Raw genomic sequence first — 13,679 nt, 5'->3', positions numbered from 1 at the left:
GGTTTTTTACATGGACCGATGGAGTGTGTGTTAACAGCAAGACCATGAAAGGGGACAAGAAGGGACAGCATCCCATACGAAAGGGACAAGAAGGGACAGCGTCCTGTATGAAAAGGAGAATGTTTTTATGTCACGGGAGTGGAGCTGGTATAAATCAGAAGCTAATTCGGCTAAGGTAAAATAAACACGCGTAAGCCCTAGAGAGCAAACACTAGGAAAAACTTTTCTTTAAAGTGAAAAATCATTGGGGCGTCTGGGTGGCGCAGTCGGTTGAGCGTCCGACTTCAGCCAGGTCACGATCTCGCGGTCCATGAGTTCGAGCCCCGCGTCGGGCTCTGGGCTGATGGCTCGGAGCCTGGAGCCTGTTTCCGATTCTGTGTCTCCCTCTCTCTCTGCCCCTCCCCCATTCATGCTCTGTCTCTCTCTGTCCCAAAAATAAATAAACGTCCAAAAAAAAAATTAAAGTGAAAAATCATTAAATAAAAAAGCCGCCTGAGGGGCGCCTGGGTGGCGCAGTCGGTTAGGCGTCCGACTTCAGCCAGGTCACGATCTCGCGGTCCGGGAGTTCGAGCCCCGCGTCAGGCTCTGGGCTGACGGCTCAGAGCCTGGAGCCTGTTTCCGATTCTGTGTCTCCCTCTCTCTCTGCCCCTCCCCCGTTCATGCTCTGTCTCTCTCTGTCCCAAAAATAAATAAACGTTGAAAAAAAAAATTAAAAAAAAAAGCCGCCTGAGAAAACATTCACTAGGTGCACAGGAACGCGCCAACGGAGGACGAGAGGAACGCAGGCGGGCGACACGAGACGCAGAGGGAGAGGAACCAGTGGTAGCAGGTGCTCCCTCCAGCTGTGGCTGGTTCTCCCCACGAGCAGCGGTCACGTGATGGAAAATCACCGCTCACGCTGGATTAGCAAATGTTGACACTTGGCTCCTGGGGGACTAGAGTCAGGTTCCTGTGAGCCCCTGGTCTCATTTTCATCAACCGATCAATACAGAACCCCGTTTCATGTGTGTCCAGGAAAAAACACAGCATCTCCCTTCACCCGCACATAACGCTCCTGACGCCAGCTGCGTGGGTGCCCCATGATTGAGTTCCATTCCCACACTCCCCAGCGCTAGCGCAGACCCCAGGTTAAGGGTGCGGGCCACGAGACTGCCCCCACTTCAGAGGCCAGCCACCGGTAGTAGGTGCCCAGTTACCCACAACGTCTGCCTGACTTGGCTAGGGAACGGAGGTTCCTGTGACCTCCCCCTTGGGGTTATTACTTTGCTAGGGAAATAGATGAGCTCTATTGCTGATTTGTTACAAAGGTTATTTTAAAGGATACAGATAAACAGCCGCATGGAGGGATGCCCAAGGCGAGGCCTGTGGCGGGGGGCAGCAAGTACAGGAGCTTCTCTCCCTGTGGAGTTGGGGTGCGCCACCCTCCTCGGCACATGGACACATTCACCAGACTGGAAGTTCTCAGAATTCTGCATGTTGGGGTTTCTACGGAGGCTTCCTCATGCAGGCACGGTCTGTCATTAACTAAGTTTCTAGCCACTCTCCCCTTTCCTGAGGATGGGAATGGAGCCTACAGCATGAAGCTTCTAACCAAAGCTTGGTCGTTCTGGTGAGTAGCCCCCATCCTGAAGTTAACCCAGAGTCAATCACCTCATTAGAACAGAAATCATTCCTACCAACCAGGAAGTCCCAAGGCATTTAGGAGCTCTGTGTCAGGAACTGGGGTCAAAGACCAAATATTAGCAAGAACCAGGGACAGAGACACATATATTTTATTATACACATATTCTCTCTATATATATCATATTATATATCTCAACATACATTATTATTTCACAGTGAATATCTAGCATTCATTGCTGATTCTCTGAACTCACCTCCAATTGCAACATAACTCACGCCTGAAGGAAGCTTATTTAACGCATGTATTTTCTCCATGAGGCATATCGCAGCCTTCTTGCACTTATGAGGCCATGTCAAGCAGTGACATCACCAAAAGAAGCACAGGATCATGGAAAATGTGGCACTAAATAGACAGCACAAGACACCTGTTTGGCCTCCACTGGGAACCTGTGTGTGGGGACACCCAATGTTTTGCTGCTCTGTGCACATCCATGAAACACTGTGAAAGCACTGTGAGTATTGACTTTGAGATTACAGATCAATTTTAGTGAGTAGCTGAATGCCAAATCCATGAATAATGAGGATCAATAATAACATCAATTGTGAATGAATTAAATAATACAATCAAGGGGAAGATTGTTAGACTGGATAAAATTGAGATTCAATTATACTCATTATAGGAGACACACTTTAGAGTCAAAGATACAGCTAGACTGGAAGTAAAAGGATAGGAAAAACATATGCAAACAGCAGCCACAAGAAAATATTAATATTTACTAACATCAGATAAAGTAGACTTTAAAACAAAAATTGTTACTAGAGACAAAGAGGGATATTTTATAATGATAAAAAGGTCAATCCATGAGGAACATGTAACAATTATAAACACATATGCAAATAATAACTGAGTACCAAAATAGACAAGGCAAAAGCTGACACACATAAAGGAAAAAAATAGACCATTCAATAACATTAGTTGAAGACCTCAATATCCCAATTTCAACAATGGAGAGAAGATCACCAAGGACATGAAGAGTACTGTAAACTAGCAAGACCTAATGGACATCTGTAGGACACCCCAACCAACAACAGCAGAATGTACGTCCTTCAGTAACGCACATGGCACATCCAATAGGACAGAGCATAGGCTAGGCCATAAACAAACGCCAGTACGTTAAAATGGATACAAAAATGCAAAGTATGTTCTCTGACCACAGGGGAATGAAATTAGAAATTAGTAACAGAAAAGAAATTGGGGGAATTCATAAATATGTGGACACTAAACAACACACTCCTGAATAACCAAAACGTCAAAGAAGAATTCAAAAGGGAAATCATAAAATACTTTTAGGGGCACCTGGGTGGCTCAGAAGGTTGAGCGTCTGACTTCAGTTCAGGTCATGATCTCATGGTTTGTGGGTTCGAGTCCTGCATCAGGCTCTGTGCTGATAGCTCAGAGTCTGGAGCCTGCTTCGGATTCTGTGTCTCCCTCTTTCTCCCCCCTCCCTGTTTGTGATCTCTCACTCTCTTTTTCAAAAATAAATTAAAAAATTTTTTTAAATTAAAAAAATACTTTTAAATGAATGAAAGTGAAGATTGAAATACTAGAACTTACAGGATGCAGCTTCTTAGAGATTTACAGCTGTAAGTTGCTATATTCCACTTTAAGACATGGCAGACAAGCAGAAGGAAGGAAATGATAAAGATCAGACCATAAATAAGTTAAACAGAGAATGGAAAAATAATACAGAAACGTCAATAAAGCCAATAAAACTGGTTCTTTGAAAAGATCAATAAAATTGACAATCCTTCAGCTACATTGATCAGGGAGAGAGAGACAGACGGAGAGACAGAGAGAGAGAAGACTCAGATGGTGAGAATCAGAAATGAAAGAGAGAACAGTGCTGTCAGCCTTTACAGAAACAAAGAGGATTACAGAGAAATGCTATGAACAACTGTGTGCCGAGAAATTATATACGTTAGATGAACAAATCCTTAGGAACAAAATAACTGTCAGACTGGTACTCTAGAGGCTGTAGAACATCATTTTGTTGCATTAAAGAAAATATAAATCCGTGGGAAAACACCCCCGTTTAAGGATGAGAAGACCTGGGGCGCCTGGGTGGCTCAGTCGGTTAAGCGTCCAACTCTTGATTTCGACCCGTGTTCGGGTCATAATCTCACAGGTTTGTGGGTTCTAGCCTGTGGAGCCTGCTTGGGATTCTCTCTCCCTCTCTCTCCCTGCCCCTCCCTTGCTCCCTCCCTCCCTCTCTCAAAATACATAAATAAGCTTTAAATACAACATAAAGAAAGCCACTTGTATAAAAGCTGCTTCCCGGAGTGATTTAATTTGAGTCCCCCGGGTAGCGCGATCTCGGTGACAGGACGTGTTCACCACATGCTGTACTTAATCCCCTACGTACAAGCACTAGGATAAAAGACATTTCTGCAACACAAGTTTTGCCCCAAGAAATAATCACTGAGCAGAGCAGAAAGTAAGAGATGAAGCGGACAGCACAGCCAGTCCGTGGGTGGTACACACATCAGAGTCGTCCAGAGTAGAGTCCTTGCGTCCAACTATTGGAGTCGTGTTCAGGACAGTAGCTGACAAGACAGAGGCTTTACGCTGAGAAGTGGAATTTATGTAAAGCAGAAGAAAACAGAAATTATAGAAAGGGGAAAATGCAGCGAATGGAGTAGAAAACTCGGCAGGCTTGACGGCAGGAAAGAGAGGGGCTTTCGTGAGCAGACATCACTGACGCATCGGGGAGTGTCGCCTTCCACAGCACAAGCCAACCAGGACCGTGACCGGGGGTGGAAGGGCCCTCCTTTCCTAACTGAGGACTCTGACCTGGTCACACACCTATGAAATGCACTGTCCTGGGCCCCACGGGGAAGCAGCAACGGGCCCCCGGGGGCCTCACCTTGGGGGGCTTCCAGCCTGGTGGGGGGATGGGAATATTAGCTGGATCTGAGGTGGATGAAACCCCAGATCGCAGGTAACCACGTCCAAAAGGGCCTGTTCTTACCGTTTTATTGTTTACATTTCCAATGAAGAGACGGCAAAGTAAAAACTCTAAGCATCATCCCTAGCCTTCGACGGTTCAGCCCACCAGAAAAATTTCCATTGCAGGAATTACCAGTACGAATTCCCAGCAAACGGTGTCTCAGGTTCTTCTTGCACACACACTGTGATGGGGACCTCACTACCTACCGAGTCCGGCCACTCTTGACCCTACAGATACCGTAGGAGCCTCTGGCTGGAGCCTGGCCACAGTCTGGAGCGGCCGTGCCCGCTGTACATGGGGGCAGTGAGGACATCACAAAGGAACATGAGTAAAAAGCATCACTGACCTTAGGGGGAAGACTGGGAACTTTCAAGGTTATGACGATCGAAAATTCTTCAGGGAAGAGGTCGCATTGGAAGAAAATCCTCGATGCGGGGAAGCTCATGGCGTGGGGGGCGGCGGCCGAGAGCTGGAGTCCTCGCACGCCATTCGCCTGTGTCACCCTGATTCCGCCCGCAGCGCCATTTGGAGGGAGGGCCTCTGCCAGGATGTCCAGGGGGCGCAGGTCTGTGTCAGGGAAACCACACGTGGGTTATGCGGGTGCTTACGGGGTGCCTGGCGCGGCAGGCTCTGAACCCTCATGGGGCCCCTACGAGTTTCCCCTTGAACCAGTGGGGAAACTGAGGCCCGAGGGTTAAGACGGCAGTTGAGTCTGTGGCGACCCCTTCCCCCTCCGCCAAACCCTGGAGCACATCCCGTGGCGCCACTGTTTCCCAGTTGATAGCCGAGCCCTGTGCTGGGCGAGCCAGGGGACAGAGGACGGATGAGTCCCCTCGGGGGCTGGGCTTCAGGAGTTCAGGGACCCTGGAACATGGAGCATGGCATTTCCTGTGGCCTCAGCGGGGCTCCGTGACTCGTGTCCCCGCGTGCTGTGGAAGGTAGGGCCGTCGTGGGACGGGCACTGCTCCTCACACAGCCTGCAGAGGGGCAGACATGCTCCCGGAGAGCCTCTGTCCTACAGTTCAAGGTCATCAGAAACACAGCTGAGGGGCTGGCCTGCCTCAGCTGAGGCCAGATGATGGGAAAGGAAAATGGGGAGCCCGGAGGGGGGCACCTGTGCCCAGAGAGGCTGTTTCTGGACCAGCTCACAGGGCCCGGCCTCCAGAAGGGAGGTGCCGGCTTGGAGTAGAGCCCATGGCTGCCGTCCGGACCCTTCCCGACCCGGCCACGCGAGGTCAGCGGGCAATGACAGTGGAGGCTGACCTGAGGTCCAGTGTGGTCTGTCACAGGTGTCCCTCCCTCCGTCCCTACAGGAGCCATGGTCCCTTGATTCAGTGTCCTTCCAGGAGGGAGAAGCTTCCCTGGGACAGGAGGCCCCATGACCGGGGTCTTAAAGGGCTTTCTGTGCCGTCGCAGCCTGGCGAGGCCCATGGCACATACCCGCTTGCATTGGTCTGGGACATAGTGGCCTGTGTCCCCTCCCAAGTGCAAGGCCTGTCCAGGACGGACACTGTGGTACCTCCATTTCCCCAGAAGTGTGTGGCCGGCCCCTGGCCTATCATCGTCGCTGGATAAATGTCTGCCACACTGATGTGAACTGGGCAGGGAAAGCGGGGTACCCTGCAGAGGGTCTTGAACATGGGTTGTGCCTGCCGCCACAGGCTGAGAGCCTCGAGGGACACAGGCTGTGTCCGCCGCTCATGGTGAGGACGTGGGCAGAGAAACAGCGGCAAGAGTAGTTTGTAGCAGGTGCTGGGACACAGGAACCCGGACCGCCTCCCGTGAGCACACAGCGCCACTTTGGGTTCGTGGCTGGCTCCAAGTAGATGGACGTTCGGCCGTCACTGACCGGTCCTCTGGTTTACCAGGGGAACAGCTCTTCAGAGCAGGGTCGCCGTCACCAACAAAACCCAGAAAACTTCAGCAGTGACTGCCGCCCCTCTGGCTGGCTCTGTCCTCACGGGCGCTCGGCACACCTTTCCTGTTGTATGGGTTCCAAGCCCAGTCCCCGCTGGAAGGGACAGATGGCTAATATTTGGGGACGGTTGCCAGCTTCTAGGCGCCCCTGCGGGCTACGTCCACCTCATGCACAACTGGCCCAGGCTGGTGTTGCACAGAGGACGTGACCGATTCCCTGTGCCTGGAAAAACCTCGAAGGCCTTGATCAGGGTGCAGAGGAAGGGCACCCAGCCCTCTGTCTGCTCTCTGAACGTGAGGACACCAGGTGACCAGTCAGAGTGGAGAGCTCCTTCCCAGCGAGGCTGGGGAACATCACTCCCTCTCCTGAGTCACATGGCCACCCACCGCAGTCACACCGGACCAGACCCCAGCAGCCGGGGCAGACGTACACCTACAGTTCTCAGGCAGCCCACAGAATAATCCAGAAAACCCAGGGACACCCTCCCTTAAGGGTTGAACCAGTGATCCTCCTTGAAGCAAGGGCTGTGGCTCAGGGGGAGTGGGGGTCTGGGGTCACTTCCAGCCTGTTGGGGGACGACATGATCACGACTCCCCATTTCTGTGAGAAGCAGAGTCTGGAGGCAGCACCAGCGAGAATGGTGGGTGGCGACTGATGCATCTGAGAGGGGCTTTGCTGTTCCCTAGTTGGACCCCCTTCTGAGGACAGGGCAGGCTGAGCTCGCAAACCCTGCCCCCGCCCTGGGCCAGCAGCCCCCAGAGGCCACCCCCTCAGGGCTGAGCAGCCAGGTGGCCTGGGACCAGGACCCGTGAGGACAGGGCACATTTCCCCCCCTCGGATCAGAGGGACGTAACAAGGAAAGTCTGAAACAGGAGTTCAGAGGACAGGCACCAGGTGCAAAGAAGAAAAGACAGCGAGCCGCAGGCCTGTGGTCTGGAGTCGGGGAAGACGGGTCCCAAGCGCTGCTGGGTTGCAGCACTGAGTGCCATCAGGACTTGGGGGCCAGGCGGAGGGGGCAGAACGATGGGCACCCCAGTATGGATACTCCAGCTCCCTGATGCCCCCAGCAGGACACCGAGCAGGGCTGTGCCCCCGGGGCTCACAGGAGGGGAGCCCGGAGCAGCCATTGCAGTGGGGACCATGGACCTGCCCACGCTGCCCAGGAGCATGGAGCACGACCCAGATCACACCTGCCCCCTCCACCCCCTCCACGCCCCCCACCCCGCCATGGGTTTCACCCTCAGATCCCTGCCGGTCGCTGGTCAGGAGGGAGCTGTGCACGGCGCGTGGGGGCCAGTGGGGCGCGAGAGGGGCCTGAACTGGGTCAGGAGGACAACGACGACTGACTCTGGGGGGCGCTGTGAGGAGGGGCAGGTATATCAGCATTGTCACTATTGTTCCCATGTTACAAATGGCACGTGGAGAGCCAGGAGACCCGTGGGCTTCTTGGAAAGAGCTGCGCTAGACCTCCCTCCTGGAGAAGGGTCTGCGTCCCTCAAGGGTCTGCACGCCAAGGGCAGGAGTCACCCCTGAGGCAGCTGTGGGGGGGGGGGGGCAGGGTCCCAGACCGACTGTAGGGAGGAGACTGGCATCTCAGGGGTGGGGGCGAGCCTGGGCTCCGGGACCTAACCCTGACGACGCCTGGGGCGGGAGGGGCACCAGGGTCGGACTCCGAGTCCCCTGGGGTTGTGTCGGGGTGGGGCCCCTGGGGGGTGTGAGGCTCTAAGGAAACACTGTGCCCCACATTCACCCCCCAAAACGCCGAGAGACGCTGGGTGCACGGCCCGGCCAGACGGTTTAGGCCGAGGCCCCACCAGGCTCTGGCCCCTCGTTCAGGACACGCGCGCCACCAGGCAGGCCGCCAGCACCCAGGACGGGCCTCGGCCCGGCTGCGCCCCGGACACAGGCAATCAGGGTGCGTCAGCAGCACAGGGAGCCCCGAATCTGGCTGATCCCCCCGCGAGCCCTTCCCTCCCTCCGTCGTTTGGCTAAAGAGCCTCTTCCTGGGCCCCCTCCCCCCACTGCCATGCAGACGCGCAGGCTCCGCCGCGACACACGCTCGGTCCGTGGCCTCCGGGTCTCCACCCCCGCCCCGCGTGCCGTCTGCACGCGTGGGCGGGGAGTTCCTGCCTCCCTGGAGGTGTTCCCGCTGGAGGCAGGGAGGAGGAGTGACCGAGTCTACAAGAGGCAGAACCACCGCAGGACACTCAGACGCACACGGAGACGCTCGGCAAGTTCGTTCTAACCAGCTGGACACACACGCACCGCAGCGCCCTCCTCCGCCCGGAGGCTGCGTACGCGTGCGGGCCGCGACCCCGCCGCGTGCCGACCGTGACCACATCTCGTGCAGAATGTGACCACGCTACGTGTCCATGGCCACAGGACCCCGACTCCCGGCCTCCACAGCAGCCGGCCCCGAAGCCGTGGGCCCAAAGGAGCCGGGACTTGGCGGACGACTGACCCCCTCCCTCAACCCCTAACCGCTCACGTCGGAGGCCGGGCTTCGCCTTGGCTGCCTGCAGCTTCCCCACCCCACGGTCTCGGGGCTGCCCAGAGCCTCTCTTCGACCCCTATGACTTCCCTCCCTCCCCGGCTCGGAGTCTGCCAAAGCCGGTGCCGGTGGGGGGCCCCCTGTCACAGCCAGCTTGGAAGAAACAGCCCCTGCTTCTTCTCATTTAGGGGGTCTTCCTTTACTCTACAGAGGCTTCTTGAAAGCGCAGCTTCAGGGGTACTTGTCCTCAGGGTACTTACAATTTAGCGGTGGTAGCCATGAAAACATGAACTCAAAACCGGCCACACGTAGGTCCTAAACGAGCCTCTAGATCTTAAGAGCCGTCCCACAACTAACTCACTGAAACTGAAACTCTCAGAGCCTCGGTTTTCTCATCTGTAAGATGGGAAGGTGGGGGCGTCCCCCGTCAGGGACCCAGCTGAGCCGCTGGGTGGGTGAGCCGGTAACAGCAGCAAGGCAAAGCGGAGGAAACAGTGAAGGCTGTCATCACTCACTGCGGTAGTCTGAGCAAGAGGCTAAAACCAGAGGAAGCACGGACTGCCCCCCGCCTCCCCCCCCCCCCCCAGGGAAAGGCATGTGGTGGGGGTCATGCCCAGGAGCCCAGGATGAAAGCCTCCTGTGGTTCGAGGAGTCCTGGAGTGGGGAGGAGCGCGAGGGAGGGTTGGGCATGAAGCACCGGGTACTGAGTCGGGGGGAGGGGCTTCCAGGCATCCCACGAGGAGGCCTCTGATGGCGGCGCCAGGGCTAGAAATGCACATGCAGTCGGAGCATGGCTGGCCGGCCTGGGTCCCTGCTGCAGTTTCCCCGGGATGGCAGTGCCCTGGCTGTGTCCCAACCCCGGTGTGTGGCCGGGTTTTCTCGTGCCGCCCGCCGGGTGAAGCCTTCGTGATTGACTGCGGCTGGGCTGATAGGTCACGCATAGGATTTCTGGCCCGGAGCCAGGCTGTTCACGCTCCAGAACTGTGTCCTGGGAGGGCTCTCTATACTGGAGCCCGTCAAGACCCGGGTTATTCGGGAGAGGCCACCTGTGTCGGCTGGCAGTGCAGGTGTGGGCCACAGCTCCTCAGCCAGCTGGACCCTGACACTCTAGATGGCCTCCAAGAAGGGGGGCTCCCCCACTGCGGCGGGAAAGGAGGCAGAACTCAATGGCCAAGAAAGTCCCCCTTACTCTGGGGATTTCATTGATTTAAATTGTGTGCCCAGAGCCCAGGAGAAGTTTATTTCCAGGAATTTAGGTTGGGGTATTATAAGTGTTGCTCTGTGGGACAGTAAGACTGACTGTATAGCCATCATCACAAATCAGGCCAGTTTGGGCCTAAGAAGAGGCAGGTGGACCCATGCAGACAAGAGATGGAGAATTCAAATGCCCATGGGTCAGTAGTCTGCGTGGATCAGCGGGGAGGGAAGGGCATTCAAGAGAGGGTGATGGCAAGGCTGGGTGTCTGTGGGGAGAAAACCAGGCTGAACTCCTCCCTGAACAGGACATGTAGTTGTCCCTCCCAGGACGTCCCTCCCTCCTCCTCCCAGGAGGGTGGACGGTGAACGTTCCAAGTTGGAGGATTGGTGGCTATCTCTGTGACTTTGGGGTACAGATGATTCCCCAAACAAGCTCAATAAACACAAGCCATTAGAAAGAAGCCGGTACATTTGCTCATGTCAGAACAAGAACTTCTGCTCAGGAAAGACACCACACCACGGGCAAAGCCAATAGTCCCAGCACGGAACAAGAAAGGTGTCTGTCACACCAAGAAAGGTACAGAAGGAACAGTAAGCCCCTGAAGACCAACAAGGAAAACATAGGAACAATCTTCACCAAAAAAACCCCAACAACAGCAACAGAAACAAAGGTAGGCAACCTAAAAAAGAAGAAACCCAAAGGGCTCACATATGACGAAATACTCAAGTCAATAAGGAGTCAGATTAATGCAAATTAACCCTGATAAAAGACCACTTTTCTCCTGTTATACTGGTTAAAAAAGGAAATAGGAAAACAATGTAAAGACGGAGCAGGAATAGGAAAATAACTCATGTCCCTTTTGTGTGTTCAAACCTGCTTTTCTTAACTTGTTTTAAAGGAAGTCAAGGGATACGGAAGAGGTTGACACACTGGGCTTTGAGCGGGACCCTGAGGCTCTCTGGGGCTGCAGCACGGACACATCCAAAACCGGCGAAGGCAAAAGCAGCGTGGCAGTTGGACCACTGCACTTTCAGGGAGGCGCCAAAATAGCAATGACACCAAGAATAACCTCGAAAAGGCATAACAAGAGTGCCCGTGGCCGGCCAGAGCTAACCCCTCTTACACACATCGACACTTTTCAATCCATATTCATCCGCTTCAGTCTCCCGCCAAAGTCTGCTTTAACTCCTTGGGTTCAAGGGTACTCAGTGTGCACATTGCCCAAAGGGTCAAGCAGACGGTACAGCAGGGACTGGGGCCTTTGCGTCCAGCTCTCCTGAGACCTGTGTGTCCCAGAGCCTCTGTCGTTGGCCTTTCAGAGGCTCAGTCTCCTCATTAGTAATAGGGAAGGGTATCCCCCTTCCTTGCAGGGCTGTAGGAAGGATTGGAAATACTGTCTGGCAGGTAGAAGTCGCTCCCCAGAAATGGACAGCCTCACAGTGACTGATCTGGAAACGGACTGCCTGTCCCTCACGAGGCAGTCAGCCCTGTGCTGGGCCAATGACAGAGGCTCTGGGACACACAGGTCTCAGGAGAGCTGGGCACAAAGGCCCCGGTCCCTGCTGTACCGTCTGCTTGACCCTCTGGGCAATGTGCACACTGAGTACCCTTGAACCCAAGGAGGGTTCTGTGGGAGGATGTAGCCGCCTGCAGGAAGGCAGGCTCCCAGGGCTGGCTAAGCAGGAGCCGAGTAAGACCCACGTGGCTAGGACACAGCGTGGTGTTACATCCGCTTTGCATAAATCGGCAATAGGGTATCCGGGGGTGCCTTAATCAGCTGACACAGAAAAATACACACACAGCTGGAACAAGTCCACCTGCTGGACCCACACTTGCCAGCCCCAACCCGGAACCTTCTCTTCCCTCCTTTCTCCAGTGTTGTCCATTAGGTATAGCAACTGCCCGGTCTCAGCGGACACATGGACATTCAGGAGGCGAAACACGGGTCACGTATCACACAGACCGCAAGGTTGGCATGGGGACAAGCGGGTTTGATCTGAGCTCTTCCCAAGACAGGATGCTCAGCTGCCCGCAGGGCCCCACCCACAGAACTTGTCCCTATTGATCCAAGATGCCACCTCTAATCTCCTCTGCCAGGAGCTGAGAGGTGGGAGAGGCGAACATGAAGGGGCAGTCCCTGCCCCCCGGGGACCTTTATAATAAAAACACTGCTCTCCCCCGCCAGGCAAGATTATCTCTGCGATCGAGCCAGCTTCCCTTGTTCCCTTATCTCACGTCCTTCTGGCAAGTGAGAACAGGATGAGAGGATGAATCCGGCTGCAGTGGCCCCAGGCTGCAGGATGTGGAAAGTCCAAACCGCTCAGCACCTGGAGCTTCACCTGCCTTCCGATCCCGTTGTGTGCGACTCCTCCTTGATTCTATTAGCCTTCAAACGTGTGCACTGGGCCCAGGGATTCTGGAATCGGAGCCGGAAAGGGCTGACATATCAGGGCTATTGGCACAGGGAGGACTGGTAGTGTGCGGCTAGAGGAGAAGGCAGTTTATGGAACTAAGTGCTCCATTAGACGAGAAGACGGGTATCAGACCGACCAACTAATTTGGATTTAAGAAACTTGAATGCAGAAGGGTACGTTAATGTAATTGTATGTAATGTAACTCAGAGGAAGTGAAAACAAGACAAATAGAGGAAATCAATTGAAATCAAAGCTGCTTCTTTGAGAAGATGAATAAAATTGATAAGCTTCCAGCCAGACTGACAAGGGGGAAAAAACAAGAAGAAATAACTTACCAATATCGGGAGCAAAAGAGGGATATTACCAACCATTTTCACCCTGGGTGAAATGGACCAATTCCCGAGTAGGCACAAATTCCTGAAACTCATTAAAGAAGAAAGATGACCAGAAAGTCCTGTATCTGTTAAAGAAAACTCCAGTTTGTTAGGAAATTCTCCCAGATATTTAAAGAAGACCAAACACTGACTCTACACAATCTTTTCTAGAAAGTAGAAGAGGAGGAACCCTTGCCCACTCCTTTTGCGAGGGCAGCACTATCAAAATTGAAGACCTTGCAATAAAAGAAAACTACAGACCTATATCTTCATCACAGCAGACATGAGAATCCTGGATAAAATGTTAGCACATCAAATCCAGCAACATATAAAGAGGACAATCATCACAACCAAGTGAGGTTTACCTAGGAATTCAAGACTGGCTCAAAATTCAAAAGTCAATTAATGTGAGGACACGGAACCTCTCTGTACTGGCTTTGCAATTTCCTGTAAATATCAAAATAAAAAGCATTAATAACCAATTAATGTAATTCACTGTATTAAGAGACTAAAAAAGAAAATGACGCAATCATCTCAACAGGTACATGAAAAGCATTCCATGAAACCCAACATCCATTCAGGATAAAATCTCTCAGTGATAAGAGGGAGCTTTATAGCCTGAGAAAGCTAATCTAGACAAAACCACCACGACC

At 53.5% G+C, this 13,679-nt stretch overlaps 1 protein-coding gene across 1 annotated transcript in view; it reads right to left on the bottom strand.

The window, feature by feature from the left end:
- The window catches only part of TSPEAR (thrombospondin type laminin G domain and EAR repeats), a 154,347-nt gene that overhangs the window by 47,490 nt on the left and 93,178 nt on the right, over positions 1-13,679 (bottom strand). The window contains exon 2 of the mRNA XM_047847038.1: positions 4,978-5,198. Coding sequence (XP_047702994.1) covers positions 4,978-5,198 — 221 coding nt within the window. The remainder of the gene's footprint in view (positions 1-4,977; positions 5,199-13,679) is intronic.

This window comes from Prionailurus viverrinus, unplaced genomic scaffold (genome assembly GCF_022837055.1).
Source record: "Prionailurus viverrinus isolate Anna unplaced genomic scaffold, UM_Priviv_1.0 scaffold_42, whole genome shotgun sequence".
NCBI lineage: Eukaryota > Metazoa > Chordata > Mammalia > Carnivora > Felidae > Prionailurus > Prionailurus viverrinus.
The sequence above is the reverse complement of the archived record's forward strand: the minus strand, read 5'-3'. Positions and strand labels throughout refer to the sequence as shown.